The 16550-nt window shown below is 39.3% G+C and overlaps 1 protein-coding gene across 1 annotated transcript in view; it reads right to left on the bottom strand.

Annotated features, from left to right (window-relative positions):
- The window catches only part of LOC149219379 (uncharacterized), a 246032-nt gene that overhangs the window by 163222 nt on the left and 66260 nt on the right, over positions 1-16550 (bottom strand). The window contains 1 exon segment of the mRNA XM_089384355.1: positions 6856-6985. Coding sequence (XP_089240481.1) covers positions 6856-6985 — 130 coding nt within the window.

Below are 16550 nucleotides of genomic sequence, written 5' to 3'. Positions count from 1 at the left end.
ACAATGGCAACCTCTGATCATGTAACATGGCTTTGGCAGCCCCTCCGATGGATTTGTTCTTCCTCTCCGCAACCCCGTTCTACTGGGGGTTGTAAGGAACAGTGAACTCCCTCCTAATGCCTGCCTCCGCACAATAGTCAACAAACTCTCCAAGGGTGTACTCTCCCCCATTGTCCGACCTCAGGGACTTCATCTTCCGACCTGTCTGTGTTTCCACAAGAGCTCTAAACTCCTGAAACCGCTTGAAGACCTCACTCTTGGTCTTCAAGAAATAAATCCAGGTCCTCCTGGAGTGATCATCAATGAATAAAACATAGTACTCATATCCACTCAAGGAAACATGAGACATCTGATCGCTCACTTCGGAATGAATCAAATCAAGTATCCCAATCGCTTTGCTGTCACTGCTGGGAAAAGGGAATTTGGCAAACTTGCCCATCGCACATCCTCTGCAAGTATCAAAGTAATCAGTACTGAAATCTAGCACACCTGTAGTGATCTCCCGCAAGGTCCTCCAGGCTCCATGATACATATGCCCCATCCTGCGGTGCCAAACCTCACACAGCTCAGAACTACTACCTCTGCTGTCGGTACTACTGCTCAATGCCAAAAGGGGTTGGAATGCAAACTTGTACACCTTTGCATGGCGTACACCTATCACTCTAGCTGAATAAGTTGGAGTGCCCCTCGGATACATCAACACCTGTCCTTCCCTGAACAGTACCTCATATCCTCTGTCCTGCAAAGCTCAAACGGATATGAGGTTCTTCCTCATCCCTGGCACATAAAGAACATCTGACACCTTCAAGGGAGGTTTGGACTCCCTCTGAAATGTCAGTGTCCCCACACCGACTGCTCTAACAACTCTGTCATCACCGAGTACTACCTATATACCAGTGCCACTCTCTGAAAGCTCTGAGAAGTACTCACGGACTCCTGTCATGTGACGTGAAGTCCCACTGTCCACATACCAGATACCCAAAGATGCTCTACTAATCGAAGGAAAAGCATGCTCCCTCTAAACCTGTGTGGCAGGTGATCCTGCACTAGAGGACTCACACATAGTGAACCCAAACTCCCAGTCAAAACGATCTGCAAAGTCCTCAACCTCTGTTGAAGCTGCCAAGCTCTGGTTCTTCCCCTTCTTCTTCTTCTTCTCCAAACACACAACTGCATAGTGTCCCATCTTTTGACAATTCCAACACTTCACCTTGGAATAGTCCTTCTGGGTGTTACCCTGTTTACCTTTACCTTTGTCTTTGCCCCCACCACTACTTGTGGAAGCTTGCTTCTTCCCTTTGCCTTTCTTGCCTCCTGCCAACAGTGCTACATCCTCATCCTGCTCAACTGGCTTGGCTGCCCCAAGCTTACCTTTCCTGATCTCTGTCTAAATGCAATCATCCCAAAACCTCTCCCATGTGGGAAGGATCTCACGTGCACAAACCCCATCAGCAAAGTTCATCCATGAACGAGGGAGGCCATTCACTGCAATCCGCACCAACTCAGTGGATGGAATGACCTCTCCAACTGCTGCCAACTCATCTCTCACATTAGTAATCTTTGTGAGATATCCAGCTGCACTATCATTACCCATCTTAATGGTCTTCAGCTTCTCCTTCAAAACCATTTTCCGGTTCTCATTAGTACTCGGTAGAGATTGGACAATGTTGTCCACATTTCATGGGCATTTCTCTTTCCCCTCACATGAGGTATGCAATGGTCTTTGACTCCGTCTAAAATCAGTCTCTTACCCTTGTTGTTCTTTTTATTATAATCAGTCAACCGAGTAGCATCAGTAGGCACAACAACAGGGTTCTGTGTGGTATGCACCATAATGTCCCAGACTTCTGCCTCCTCAAAGATACTCTGCATTCTCTCCTTCCAAACGCTGTAATTGGTATGCCCATCCAACCTATCCTCCACCCTCAATCCCAATGACATCCTGTTGTCCTAAAACTGAAAAATAACACTGTTGTAGTAAAGATAACATTGTTGTTTGTGAAAAATCAGCGTGCTGGAATTTTCTGAGTGAAAAATCAGCAGGCTGTAATTTTCCTCCTTGTTGTCCCAAACTGCACTTCAGCACTCAAGCTCTGATACCATGTAGAAATTTCTCATTTCCCACCCCGGTTTTCAGTTTCACCTTATTTCTCCAAAATAGTTAAATGCCCTTTCCCATATCCATACATTCAACAACTGGAAAATAAATTTTGCTGAAAACACAAATTCTGGAAATATTACAGAATGCTGAAAATGCAGAAATAAATATCAGCACATACAAACAGCCATTCAACACATTTAAACACAGTGATTTTTGGTCAAGGTGACCCTGGAAAAACCCCCTACAACTCTTAGGGAAAAACAGTTCGAAAGCTCCTTCTTATTTCTGAAAATGCTTTTTACAGTGAAATATTCAGCAAAAAATCAGCAAGCAAACTTTTACAACTTATCTCGTTTTCTGTGCCTCACAGCCAACTAGAAAAAACTTGCAAACAGCAAAACAGAACAGCAATAAATGTTGTACAGCCTCCTCGATTTTTGTGCCCAAATTTCAGCCTTAAATGCTGCTGTACGGACTGCCTAGAAAAGCGTGCAAGCTGCCATAAATGTTGCTGTTCGGTTTTCCTCGATTTTTGTTCAAAAAAACAGCCATGTAGCTGTACAGATTTCTGCCTAGAAAAGCATGCCAAGGTACAGCCACTTGTTGTACGGCCTCCCTTGAAAAATGTGCCAGCAAACTTCAAATTTTTTGCTCCTCGATTTCTATGCTAACTTGTTGTACGGCCTCCTCGGAATCTGTTTCAGTGGTTAAACTAGTTCATGAATGAAATCAAGGAACCAAATGGACCTTTGACCATAATGGTGCGAATTGTCCGAAAATACATATACAGATGTGCGTATGAAGAGAAGAGATAATGATCAATGAGAGAAAGGTCATGAATATCAAGTTTCATATTTCACAGATGATCTGGACATAATTTTGAAGTATTTTCGGTTCTAATTATGGATAAATTGGTTCTAGTTATAGATAAATCGAAGACTTCCTCATGATCCTTATTCATATCCATCTACCTACTTCATATTCCAAATATGGATGAATTTAAACTTTTCAATAAAGTTGGATTTTACCAAGGTGGTAACTTCCATTTCTGTGCTTTTTGGCAGCTATCTGGCATTGGGTATATTGGGATCTGGACATATTCTGTGATGAACGTACGGGAAAACGTTGTTTAGATTTGCCAAATCTTCATACGGCTTGAACAAGAACACGCAAATGCTTTTGGACACGAATAAATAAATTTTGGAAAAGAGATACTTGAGGGTTCGTTGCCTGACCGGTTGGAGAAATGAAGATTATTCGAAACAATCCAGCATTTCTATTAGAAGACTCTATAGTGCCAAAATTTCAAAAAGTGCCAAAATTTCAAGTCGGCTCATCCCTATGATAAATCACTATAGGCCCTTTGAACTAAAACTGTCGTACGGCCTTTCTAGAAAATCGTGCCCAAAATCTGTCTTTCACTGTGTGCTAACTCAGCGATGCGGACTTGCTGAAATGCTGCCTTGGAATGTGTACCAAGCTACTGCCTCCTTCTCCTCACTGTCCAGAAATCTCCCTTGCTCTCTTGCTCTCCTTCTCTCAATCTGCTCATGAAAGAATTAATGACCTTTTCCTCCTTTCCCTCCTTTAATCTAACCCTAAGTGACTTTTAGGGAATCCCTAAATCCAATGGCTGAAATAGATTGAGATCTAGGGCTGAGATTAAATGCTCATTTAAATCTCACTTTCTATTTTTTAATTCACCCCACTTTAATAAAGGCCCACTTAGTCATTTATGTCCAAAGTCACTTTTCCTTTCTAATTTTACATTGACTTTATTAAAGTCACTTTAAAATTAGACTTTAGTAACTTTATCACTTAAAGTCACTTTTAAATTAAATATGACTTCATAAAAATTATAAACTTTAGGAGAAAAATTAAATTCTTTTGGACACTTTTCCCTAGGCCAAAGATCAAAGCCTTAGGGAACCACCTGTCCTCCGGTACCAAATTTCAACACCCTTGAATTTTATATCGTTATATGAGTCTCAGTTTTTTAGCTAAAGTCTTGGTGGCAGTTAAGCTTATTACTATTTATTTTTCCTTGGTACAGACACAACTGTGTGTGTATAACCTAATCCTTCAACAGCCCACATTTATGGTCTCAATGTCCTGTCCTACCTGGATACTACAATACCAGATTCCAGAAATAATGTGGAGAAGTAATGGCTGCACTGATTTCAATTTGCAGGTGGAGGCTCTTCATCGCAGAGTAAGGCATTCTACTACTGCCATGTCACCCAGATGCTGGTACCATTGATCTCATTTCAGAGATAGATATTGTATCGATGTGATCCAGCCTCACAAGTCTGCCCATATCATCCGAAAGAATGGATACTCCCACGTGAACAATAGGCAGTGAAGCTGATTAATAGATACCAAAACTGATTAACAGTGAACTGGATGATTTCTGTAGCTCTGTGTTCATGATTGCTTCACTAAAGCTTATTAGTCTTCTGCTATGAATGCTTCAATTTTCTTTTTTTGTGCAGCAGAATGATCTTTACAGCAATTCAAGGCAAGCTCGAATCTTCTTCAACTGAATTTCCGTACTTTAAATGTCCAAAGGTTTCTGTACTTTAAATGACCAATGGGCTGGTTTGTGGTCAAAGACCAGCAATTAGAGAAACTTTGATAACTTTCCACGGCACAAAAATAGAATTAATAGAAGTGCCCTGGAAAGGGCTCTGACACAAATGTAAAGAACAATAGTTCATATAAGGGAAATTATCCAACATAAGAAGCAAAAAAAAAGGAATCCATATAAAATATATAATTGATAATGATTGAATCAGTGTTGCAGGAACCGTCCACCCCCCCCACCATGTATCAGAAGCCGGAACCGCGAACTGTGCAGATCTGTGAGTGAACCTTGGACGAAACTGCACACCTGAATTTCGGAACCATGCTTTGCTTGCAAAATTGTGATGCCTAGACCTGTGAGAACTGTGATGGTCTGTGAACTGAACACAAACCATGGTTCTCATGTGGTTTTGGAAAGCACTCACACAGTTCCGCGGACAATCCAAAGGGGCTTCCTTGATGTTCCCTAGACGCTTCCTAGATGCTTCTTAATGTTAATGTTAAATTCCTAAAGTAACTTAAATTTTTAACATTACCATGAAATGAATCAATCAGGATGTTTGAGAGTCGTTCCAACCTCATCGGACTTCATATAGAGAAAACAGAATTTCATATCCCATTCAAAATTCAGCAGACTTAACAGTTTTCAGGATTTTAGAATCAATGGGATTGTGGCATTTCATTAGATTATAATATATATCATGTATGAGGATATGTGATTGGCATTTAATGAAGACCACCAAACCCTATATGTTCACAAGTGTTGGTGGTATTGAATGTTGAACTCTTTTGTCATGGCCTTAGCAAAAGTGGACCCTTTGGTGAAGTCAAAATCATTGTTCAGGGATGTCAAACTTTTTCTACCATATTTTAAGGCTTGGATTAGGCAGTTTGATCAAAATTGGCAATGTTGACTAATATCACTAGAAAATCGAGGTAGAGGCAAAGGGCAGACAAGAGGAGAAGAATCTAGATTCTAGATGGTTGATGTTCGAATAATTATTCATTAATGTACCATGGATGCCATTCCTATCTTGATTTGTGTATAATATGCATGCTTTGATATACTCTGCAACTAATGTGGCATTCTGGATGTCTTTTTGAATATAAAAGCAAAGATAATATATAATGACACTTCTGATGCTTCGCTTCCAAAAAACGCACCCACTTTGTCCCCGCTTCGTGCAACATTGGATTGAATGTATTGTACAGTAAGCCTTGTGACAGTATACTTATAAGCATTAACTAGTCAGGAAAGTGAAAGATTGTCTCCGTTAGTTTAGTTATGCATCTTATATTCATTATATGCGCCAGCCCACAACAAAAGAAACTAAAGTTGTAACTAAGGAACAGAGCCAAATCCATATTGACAACTCCATGAAACCCTACAGAAAATCAGGACAATTTTAAACATAAATCTGCCATTCATAAGCAGAGAAGGAATTTCAAAAACCTGAAGAAGACCAGGGAAGAAAAGGATTTCAAAAATGCTAAAGGGTTCAGAGTGATTAAAATTGCAGTAATTATTTCTTATAAATACAGATACAACCAAAATTAGCTGACTGAATACAAGTCAATTTTTTTAATTTATCTTTTGATTGGCCCAACCTACATTAAATTAAAAATAGGGCAAAATGGCCATAGGCAAGTTAAGTGCAGATGTCATTCATATTAAAGAAGATTTCGAACAAATGAAGAGCATGATGGAAAGTTTTGAATGAGTTTATTGACATCTCTGACTGATTGAACAACATAAACAATGACGTCAGGGAAAAGATAGATCATATGAATAAAAACTAAGAGAACCGCTAGCATTTAAGGGACAGCTGGCTTGCATCTAGAGAGATTTCCATTGGTGTGCCAACAGGCTATACAATTAGCCCTATAGAGTGGTGACATATGTCAATTTTAGTTCTTAGTTTGGGTTCTCCGTCCAAAAATGCTGGATTATTTAAACAACACAATTAGAATTTAAAGGTAGCATGCAAAAGTATCTTCTTCAACTGGAGAATTATTCATTATAATCAAATCCAGGATTGGTATCAAATGAGATAATGTCAATAAATATTTCAATACCTAATGAAAATGCCAGCTAATCAAATCAACAAGAAACTACAAATATCCTACACCATCCACAGAACCTGTGATAGGGAGGAGAAGACCCAACACACCTCCAAACATATATTTTCATGATCATCTGTTCCAAAAGATTTTATCAAGTCCTTAGATTTTGCCAGAATTCCTTTGGAGACATTTGAATACACTGTATGAGACTGCAGCACCTCATCCAAATCCTTCTCTCTGCAAACCCAAAAAAAGCATTAAATCTATATATATTCTGTGAAGGCAAATCAGGTATGCATAAATTACCCTAATAATCCATTTAACAAGGCAACAATTAAGTATGCCAAGCACCCTACAATGCTAGAGTCTTTCCACATAACACAGCGGGTGAATCTGCACTGCTAAAACTAGCCTTTGCGTATTCTCATATTCCCACAGTTAATATAACTTCCAAAAGAGCAAAAAAATAGTCTCCATGAGAGGTGTAGACAGTAGACATTATAGAACAAATTATATGACCTCCAAAGATAGAAGCAAGCTGATCTGATGATAGCCAGTTCACTGTGAGGGCACCACAGCAATAATGATTTTTCTGACAACAGGTTTTACTGTTACAAACAAAAACTCTAAAGCCCTTTACGCTCTGCGTCTTCCAGCAGTTTACATGGACAGAAAAATAAATATGGTTGGAAATATACTAGATACTAGCAAAAGAGATTAAAAGGAAATTCACTAAACAATAGCAAATATGACATCAATGCATCAATGACTCCCCCGTCGCACAATCCTTTGCCTCCTAACCAAGATGTTGGCCTCTTAATTCCCCTTCCTATGCAATAAGCTTTTAGAAATACTGACAAACAAAAGAAATACAAAAGTCTTAGTTCTGCTACAGAGCATGCAATTTAACTAGATTCCATAGGCTTTTATCCTCACAGTAGGATCTTTCATGTGCAGTGCTTCTTGCACCCAGCTCTCATGGTCATTGCATCAGCTGTCCTGACAGAAAATGGGACTACACCTCTTCTCCCATGACACCAGTGATTTCAACTGCCTTGCAGTAACTCCCTTATTTTCCTATAATTTAGAAATCCTTGCCAATAACATGACTCCATTGAGTCTGTGCCTCTGCAAGTGTTCTCATCCTGGGTGCAGTTGTCATGTCAGCAGTGTTGAATTTTGTAGCTAGGTCGGTCTTCATAATGTTTCATTTGTACTTGTAATATTGAAATATGAATTATATTCATAAAAGAAAATTTTATTTGAAGCATATTCTTCATGCTTGCAAGAAAAAATAAAATATCTACATGTTTTATATTTAAAAGAAATTTTAGAAGGCATGTTCTTCATGACCTTATCTTAAGTGGGAAAATGAAAATTTGAATTTGCATGTTTGACATCACAAGATGCTCAAGTCGGCCTACCAGTGATGAAGTTGGCCTAGCCCAAGAGACACCTATTTGACCCCCTCCAGCATGTATATATAGAGAGCACTTGTCTCCACTCCAAACACAAAATTAGCATCACATCTTCAAGTATATGTCTGATCTGAAATAGCGAAGAAGGACGAGGAAGGAGAAGGACGAGTCAAAGAAGAAGGAGAAGTCAAGCCCTAGAAGAAGACACTTCGCATATGTTATCTCCCTCTCTGCTGCCCTCGCACGTGTGGTTGATGATCTGAAATTTCTGTGGTAAAGGTATGAAATTCTGAGGCAAAGGAGAGGCCACAATTCGGCCCTAGTGCAGACCGAGTGCAAGCTTGGGAAGGGGTATCTTGAAGTATTCAGGTGAAGTTTTTACTTGGCATATTGGGCATCTTGTAGTTGTCATCTTGCTGTTTAGTTTGACTTTGATGCATCTCTTGCTGCATTGATTCTCTAGGGAAAAGGTTGGCTCAGTTTTTCCCCCTTAGTGGGTTTTCCCCAGGTAAAATCTTCTTGTCTCTTTGTGCATTGTAATCTCTATTGCTCTATTGTCTTTATGGTTGAATTTCTGAATGTACAATTGCTTAATGATACATTGAAAGAACAAAGTAAACATCTATAGCATTGGAAGCACTTGTCAAGTTTCAAAAATAAGTACTTGTATCTACTGTGCTGGAAAAATCAACATGGTATTAGAGCTTTGATGAAGGAAAGAGCACAGAAATCACTCTTGAAGAAGTTCTATCTTGAGATCACTTTGAAGAAACCCTAGATGTACAATCAAGTTGCATCCATGGCTCCTACTATGAAATCAGAGAACAAGTTAGAAGGGGCTACTAACTTTAGATCTTGGAAGACAAGAATCAACATAATTCTCGCAAGGGAAGATCTTTGGAAATTGTGCAAGGCAAGGTAACTGAACCTACAAATGAAGCAGGAAAGAAGAAGTACAAGAAAGATGACATCACTGCCATGAGCATCGTTGTGGACTCCATCAAGGATCAGCTAATTAGCTTGACACTTCAAAGAGGATGTATGATGCCCTAAATGATTTTTATACAGTCAACAATGTTGGCCAAGTCATGAGTTTGAGAAATGAGCTTCATGATGTCAGAATGACAAAGAACGATACAGTGGCTTCATATTTTGTAAGGATCTCTCAACTGAGAGATCAACTTCAAGCTATTGATGAAATTGTCTCTGACAAAGAACTTGTGACCTCAACACTCAATGGACTACCACTATCATGGGATGCGTTTGCAGCAGGTATAAGTAGCCGAAAGGAAGCTCCAAGTTTGGAAGAATTATGGGCAGCTTGTTCTCAAGAAGAATCAAGACTTTTGTCTAGAGGAAGAAAAACAAAGGAAGAAGAAGATTCTCAAGCATATGCAGCTCGTTCCAAGAAAGCTGGAGGAAGAAAGAAGTTCAGTTTTCAAAAGAAGAAGAGGGATTTTGATAGAAGACCTAATCCTCAAAGGAAGAAAGATATGTCACAGATCCAATGTTTCCATTGCAATAAATTTGGTCACTTCAAACCCCAATGTCCTGAAAGATTCAATGATAGGAAGAAAAGAGGGAATCAACATGCTACCACTGCAGAATTTGATGAACATTCCAAGAAACCCAAAGTTGGAGATAAAGACCTCTTCTACTATTTTGCATTTGCAGGATCTCTTGCAGATGACAACAACATATGGTTGATCAAAAGTGGAGCTTCAAGACATATGACAGGGGATCATGATCATCTTACAAGTTTGATGGAAAGAAGATTGACTCAAAAGGTGGAGCTTGGAGACAACAACAGCTATGCAATCAAAGGAATTGGGGCGACATTTGTGTTGGAATCACGATTGCCATTAGACCAAAACCCACAGGCATTAGTCTTCGCTACAATCGCCAAAGTTAGGATCCACGAGAGGTGGTTAATCCATGTCGCGAAACGCACGAGGAGCATTAAACCCAATGTCCAACCATCTCCCCCCAACTCGAACCAAGTGAGTTTCGAACTCAAGACCTATTGCTCTAATACCACTTGTTGGAATCACGATTCTCGTTAGACCAAAACCCGCAGGCATTAGTCTCCACTACAATTTCCAGAATTAGGATCCACGAGAAGCAGATAGTCCATGTCGCGAAACACACGGGGAGCGCTGAACCCAAAGTCCAACAATCCGTTGAGCTGGAAACAGGTGAAAATGTTCACTTGAGCAACATACTCTATGTTCTAGGTTTGAAAAAGAATTTGGTTTCAATTTCATGTTTAGAAGATAGAGGAGATAGAGTAGCCTTCATTGATGGGAAAGTCCTTGTGTGGGACAAGGGCTCTAGTATAAGCTTTGTTAGGGTTATTGGGATTTGTGAAGGAAGGTTGTATAAACTCCTGGGCAACCTTCCCAAGCTTTAGTGCATAATGATATTAATCCTTGTGAGCTATGGCATAGAAGATATGCACACCTTCATTATAGAGCTTTGCCAGCTTTGAAGTAGATTGTTTCAGGTGTACCAAATTTGCAAATGGATCATAAAGGTGTGTGTAAGGGATGTGCTCTTGGAAAGAATGTTAAGAAACCCTTTCCAAGCAATGAACATAGGTCCAAAGAGATTTTGGATCTAGTCCACTCCGATGTGTGTGATGAAATCTCTTGGAGGCGCTATTTACTATGTATCTTTATCGATGATTTCTCCCACAACACTTGGATCTATCTTATGGAGTCAAAAGATGAAAATTTTATAATGTTCCAAGAATTCAAAGTTGAAGTGGAGAACCTGACAAGGAAGAGAATCAAGACTCTGAGATCAAATAATGGAGAGTACACCTCCAAGGAACTATTGTATTTTGTAAGGAAGATGGGATTAAGAGGGAGTTGATAGTTCCCTATAATCCTCAATAGAATGGAGTGGCTGAAAGAAAGAATAGATCTATTGAAGAATCTATGAAGGCAATGATACATGATCAAGATGTTCCAATGTTCTTGTGGGGAGAAGCAGTCGGGACAGTCATCTACATTCTAAATAGAAGTCCTCATCGACTTTTGGAAGATAAGACCCCTGAAGAAGCATTCACTAGTCTAAAACCACGGGTTGATCATATGAGAATATTTGGTTGTCCAGTGTTCATACATGTACCCAAGGATAAGAGAAATAAGCTAGAGCCATCTGGAAAGAAGGGGATATTTGTTGGGTACAGTGAGTCATCAAAAGCCTATATGATCTATATTCTAGGGCAGTGACAGGTTGAAGTAAGCAAGGATGTGACTTTTGATGAAGATGTCGCTTATTGGAAATCTAGAGAAGAACACTCGGACACTAAAGATGAAGAAAAGAAGCATGTGGCTCCCAAAGAAGAGGTTACAAGTCCTCCCACATCCTCAAGTCATCTTGAAGAGCATGAAGAAATGCCAGAAGGACCTTGTGAACCATTGGATCTTGTGGTTGTTCCAGAAAATAGAAAAAGACTAGCTTGGCTCAAATCTACTTTGCAAGATGCAGAAGGACATGCGGCTCCATAGGGCACCTTCAAGGAATCTAAGAAACCTAAGAAGTTCTAGTTATGCAGCTTTAATGACTAAATTGATTGATTTTGAACCTTCCAACTTCGAGGAAGCAACCACCCAACAAGTGTGGAAGGATGCAATGATGGAAGAATACCAATCTATTATGAAGAACAATGTTTGGGAAATTGTTCCAAGACTTGAAGGAAAGTCTATGGTAACCTCAAAGTGGATATATAAGATCAAGCATGCAGTTGATGGGAGCATTGATAAATACAAGGCAAGATTCGTGGCTAGAGGGTTCTCCCAGAAAGAGGGAGAAGATTATGATGAGACCTTTGCACTGATTGCCAAGTACACCACGATTAGATCTCTTGTTTCTCTTGCTTCATTTATGGGATGGAAGCTACATCAGATGGATGTGAAGATTGCCTTCCTCGATGGTGTGATTGATGAAAAGGTGTACATAGACCAACCTCAAGGTTTTGAAGTTCATGAAAGAGAATCTCATGCGTGTAGACTGAAGAAGGCCTTATATAGAGTCATAGACTCAAGCGAGCACCAAGAGCTTGGTATTCCAGAACTAATGAGTATCTAATGAGACTTGTATCAAGGTTGTGAAGGGTAAGCCTGTGATGTTGTTGCTATATGTTGATGATTTGTTCCTGATAGGTCTAGAGCTTCTTATTGTTCAGTGTAAGAGGGAGTTGGCCTCTGAGTTTGATAAGAAGGATCCTGGCTTGATGCATCACTATTTGGGACTGGAAGTCTGGCAGAAACATGTTGAGATCCTTCTTAGGAAAGGAAAATATGTCATCAAGATCCTTTAGAAGTTTGGAATGATGGAATGCAAGTCTATGGCAACCCTATGGTGATGAATCTGAGAAAGATGAGAGATTTTGAGTTTGATCTGGTAGATCTGTCCATGTACTGAAAATTGATTGGATCATTGATGTATTTGGTTAATACCAGACCAAATATTTGCTTTGTAGTGAACACCTTGAGCTAGTTCTAGATGGAACCGAGACATGAGCATTGGATTGCAGCAAAGCATATATTGAGATATTTACGTGGTACTATTGACTATTGTTTGAGATATGATTCAAGTGCTGAGATACAGCTGCAGGGATATACGGATTTTGAATAAGCAAGGAGTGTGGGTGACAAGAAGAGTACATCTAGTGTATGTTTTAGTTTGGGCTCTGTTATGATATCTTGGATGAGCAGGAAGAAGGCCTATGTCGCACTCAGTACTGCAAAGGCAGAGGATATTGCAACTTGTTTAGCATGTTGTAAGGGATTATGGCTTTGTAAACTACTCTCTAGATTGTTTGACCAGATGTTGGATCTAACTGTGTTGTTCTGTGACAATTAAAGTTGTGTGAAGTTGATAGACAATCATGTGTTTCATGATAAGACGAAGCATATTAAGATCAAGTACCACCACATTCGTGATATGGTACAGAAGGGAGTAGTGAGGACCAGTGTATTCCCATTGAAGAGTAGACAGCTAATATTCTCACAAAACCTCTGTCCCGGGCAAAGTTTGTATACTTCAAGGACAAGCTTGGACTTGTGGAGAACCCCTTTATTAGTGAGAGGGAGCATTTGTGTGACATCAACTAAGGCATGCCTCGGATTATTAGTGACAACAAGAGCATGGCTCAGACTGTTGATGGGTGGACAACAGGGGCATGGCTCGAACTATTAGTGACAACAAGAGCATGGCTCAGACTGTTGATGGGTGGACAACGATGGGTGGACAACGAAGGCATGGCTCAGACTATTAGTGACAACAAGAGCATAGCCCAGACTGTTGGGAAGATAGCACGAGGGACTAACATTCTAGAGAGAATATTCCCTGAGGCCCGGACACTCAATGGAATGGATGCCTTTTCAGCATCATGGCCTAGAGTGAGGCCTTTGGAGTTGGGACATGGGTGTCCCTAGGGTTTGACCATGGGTGATGGCAAACTTGAACTAGTCGGAGTACCATGAGGTGAGGCGCCCACTAGATCATGGTGACTAGTTGAGTGAGTACCATTGGTTAGGAGTGCTAACCTGGGTTGTGGTACCTATTGATGATGATGTTGATGTAGGTCAAGAGTGTTGACCTAGATGATGATGTTATCGATGAGTTGAACCTTTCCTTAGAGAGATCATGTATATAGAGAACATCTAGATAGTCATTATGAATACCTCCCTAGCTAAGAGGGAGTGTTGAATTGTGTAGCTACGATCGATCTTAATAATGTTTCACTTGTACTTGTAATATTGAAATATGAATTATATTTGTAAAAGAAAATTTTATTGAAGCATGTTCTTCATGCTTGCACGAAAAAGAAAATATTTATTTGTTTTATTTTCAAAATAAATTTTATAAGACATGTTCTTCATGACCTTATCCTAAGCAGAAAAACGAAAAATTTGAATTTGCATGTTTGACACCACAAGATGCTCAAGTCAACCTCCCAATGATGAGGTCGGCTTGGCCAAAGAGATACCTATTCGACCCCCTCCGGCATGTATATATAGGGAGCACTTGTCTCCACTCCAAACACAAAATTAGCATCATATCTTCAAGTATATGATGCATCTGAAATAGCGAAGAAGGAAGAGGAAGGAGAAGGACGAGTCAAAGAAGAAGGAGAAGTCGAGCTCTAGAAGAAAACACTTCATACATGTGATCTCCCTTTCTCTGCTGCCCTCGCACATGTGGTTGATGATCTGAAATTTTGGTGGTAAAGGTCCAAAATTCTTAGGCAAAGGAAAGACAGAAATTCAGCCCTAGTGCAGACCTAGTGCGAGGTTGGGAAGAGGCATCTTGAAGTATTTTAGTGAAGCTTTGACTTGCCATCTTGGGCATCTTCTGGTTGTCATCTTACTGGTTAGTTTGACTTTGATGTATCTCTTGTTGCATTGATTCTATAAGGAAAAGGTTGGTTGGGTTTTTCCCCTTTAGTGTGTTTTCCCAGGGTAAAATCTTCTTGTCTCTTTGTGCATTGTGATCTCTATTGCTCTGTTGTCTTTATTGTTGAATTTTTGAATGTATAATTGCTTAATATGATACATTGAAAGAACAAAGTAAACATCTATATCATTGGAAGTAATTATCAAGTTTCAGAAATAAGTACTTGTATCTACTGTACTGGAAAAATCAACAAGCAGGTACCTCTGAAGGTGTCCAAGACCTGGGCAAACATAGCAGCAGGTCCAAACTCCATACAACTACCTGTTCAATTCTTGTGCACAGAAGAGTCTAAGGGATTTGCAGTCAAGCCAGGGAGTAGAAGGTGCATGAAGGCATGCATGCACTAGACTAGTTTATTTCCAGTTTTGCCACCTGTTCACCACTGTTCCAGATTTAGAAATTCCAATTCAGTTCATTTTTTCTATTTCAGACTGGGCAATCTAACATAGGCACTTCAGGTTAGGTTATTTTTAGTGTTCAACTTTAACCTCATTTTCTATAAAGAGAGGTAGGGGCTCTATTGTTATTCGTTCAGTTCAGTGGAGAGCAGTTACTGATTAGAGTTGACATTTGAAGCTTCCAATGTCTCCTATTTTCGAAGTAATAAAACACTGATGAGATTTGAGTTTCACATTCGTTGTACTTACTGTCATAATTTTCAGTTTAATGAGTTTCTATTACAACAAAAATTGAATATGTAAAAATATATATATATATATATATATAGTTGAAAATGTAACTAGTGCCAGTGTTCATAATGTAATTCAAATGTACTATTGATATATTTATTATATTCATTATTATTATTTTATTTTTAGTCAAAGCATGTTTTTTTTTTCTAGTTAAGACTAACCTAAGTACCCACGGGGATTTGAACCAGTGACCTATCACAAGGAGTGCCTTAACAGTGCACCCATTTACCATCAATCCAAAGCCCCATGTGCTCTAGTCAAAGCATGTTATTCATGCTTATAGGGTTAATTAGGTCAAAAAGAAAATTTATTATGAGTCAAAGAAATGTAATTGAGTCAAAGTCCCATTTGGACTTATTGTACGAAAAATAAAATTATTTTATCTTGAATCAAAAGACTCAAAATGTCCTCCACAAACCAAGCCAGCCCTCCTCGACAAGTCGGCCTAAAGAGGCAGTTATTCGACCTCCTGGACATGTATAAGTACAAGGCAATTCGATCTCATTTGATCACTTATCAGTCACATCGATTTATGTGCCAAGACAAGAAGAAAAACCAGCGAAGTCAGAGGGAGAAGGGAGTCAAAGGAGTGAGAAAACGAATTGATTTCTGCCCTAATTATGTTCACACATGAGAGTTCTTTCTGCAGTTTTCTGAGGCTGATATAGGGCCGAAATTTCAGGGATTGACCAGAATTCAGAGATTTGACCAGCGTTGACATTTGTTGACTGACTTGTTCGAGATGGCTTGGAAGAGGGTTGACTTGGATCTTTGAGGTAGTCTTGGTATTGGTCTTGGGTCTTGGATATCTCATTTTGATCTGATTCTATAAGAAGAGGATTTCTTGGGTTTTCCCCTTGTGGGGTTTTGCCCTGGCTTGGAGCCTAATTTATTGTGTTCTTTGTCTCTTGTGATCTTCATGTTTTTTACTTTTGGTAATTGCTTGATGAAGAAAAGAACATAAAATTTAATAAGAAGCCAACAAGCATTAACAAGCAATTATCAAGTAAAGAATCTTGATATCTCAACATATATATATGAAATGAATTTTTATGAAAAGATGGTCTTTTTACAATGAAGGCCCTGGCTTAACTATAGCCTTGGTATTAAATCCTAAACCACTTGAGATCAATGGTAGAGATTGGAGCTAATTCACTTTTCTTTAGAAAACCTTAGCCTAATCACCAACATTAATTAATTAATTAATCGATATGCTTTTCTTAA

The sequence above is a fragment of the Pinus tabuliformis genome, chromosome Q, assembly GCF_031772625.1.
Source record: "Pinus tabuliformis cultivar Carrire ecotype Pingquan chromosome Q, CPIR1, whole genome shotgun sequence".
Lineage (NCBI taxonomy): Eukaryota > Viridiplantae > Streptophyta > Pinopsida > Pinales > Pinaceae > Pinus > Pinus tabuliformis.
Note: the sequence above shows the minus strand (reverse complement) of the source record. Positions and strands in the feature narration are given on the sequence as shown.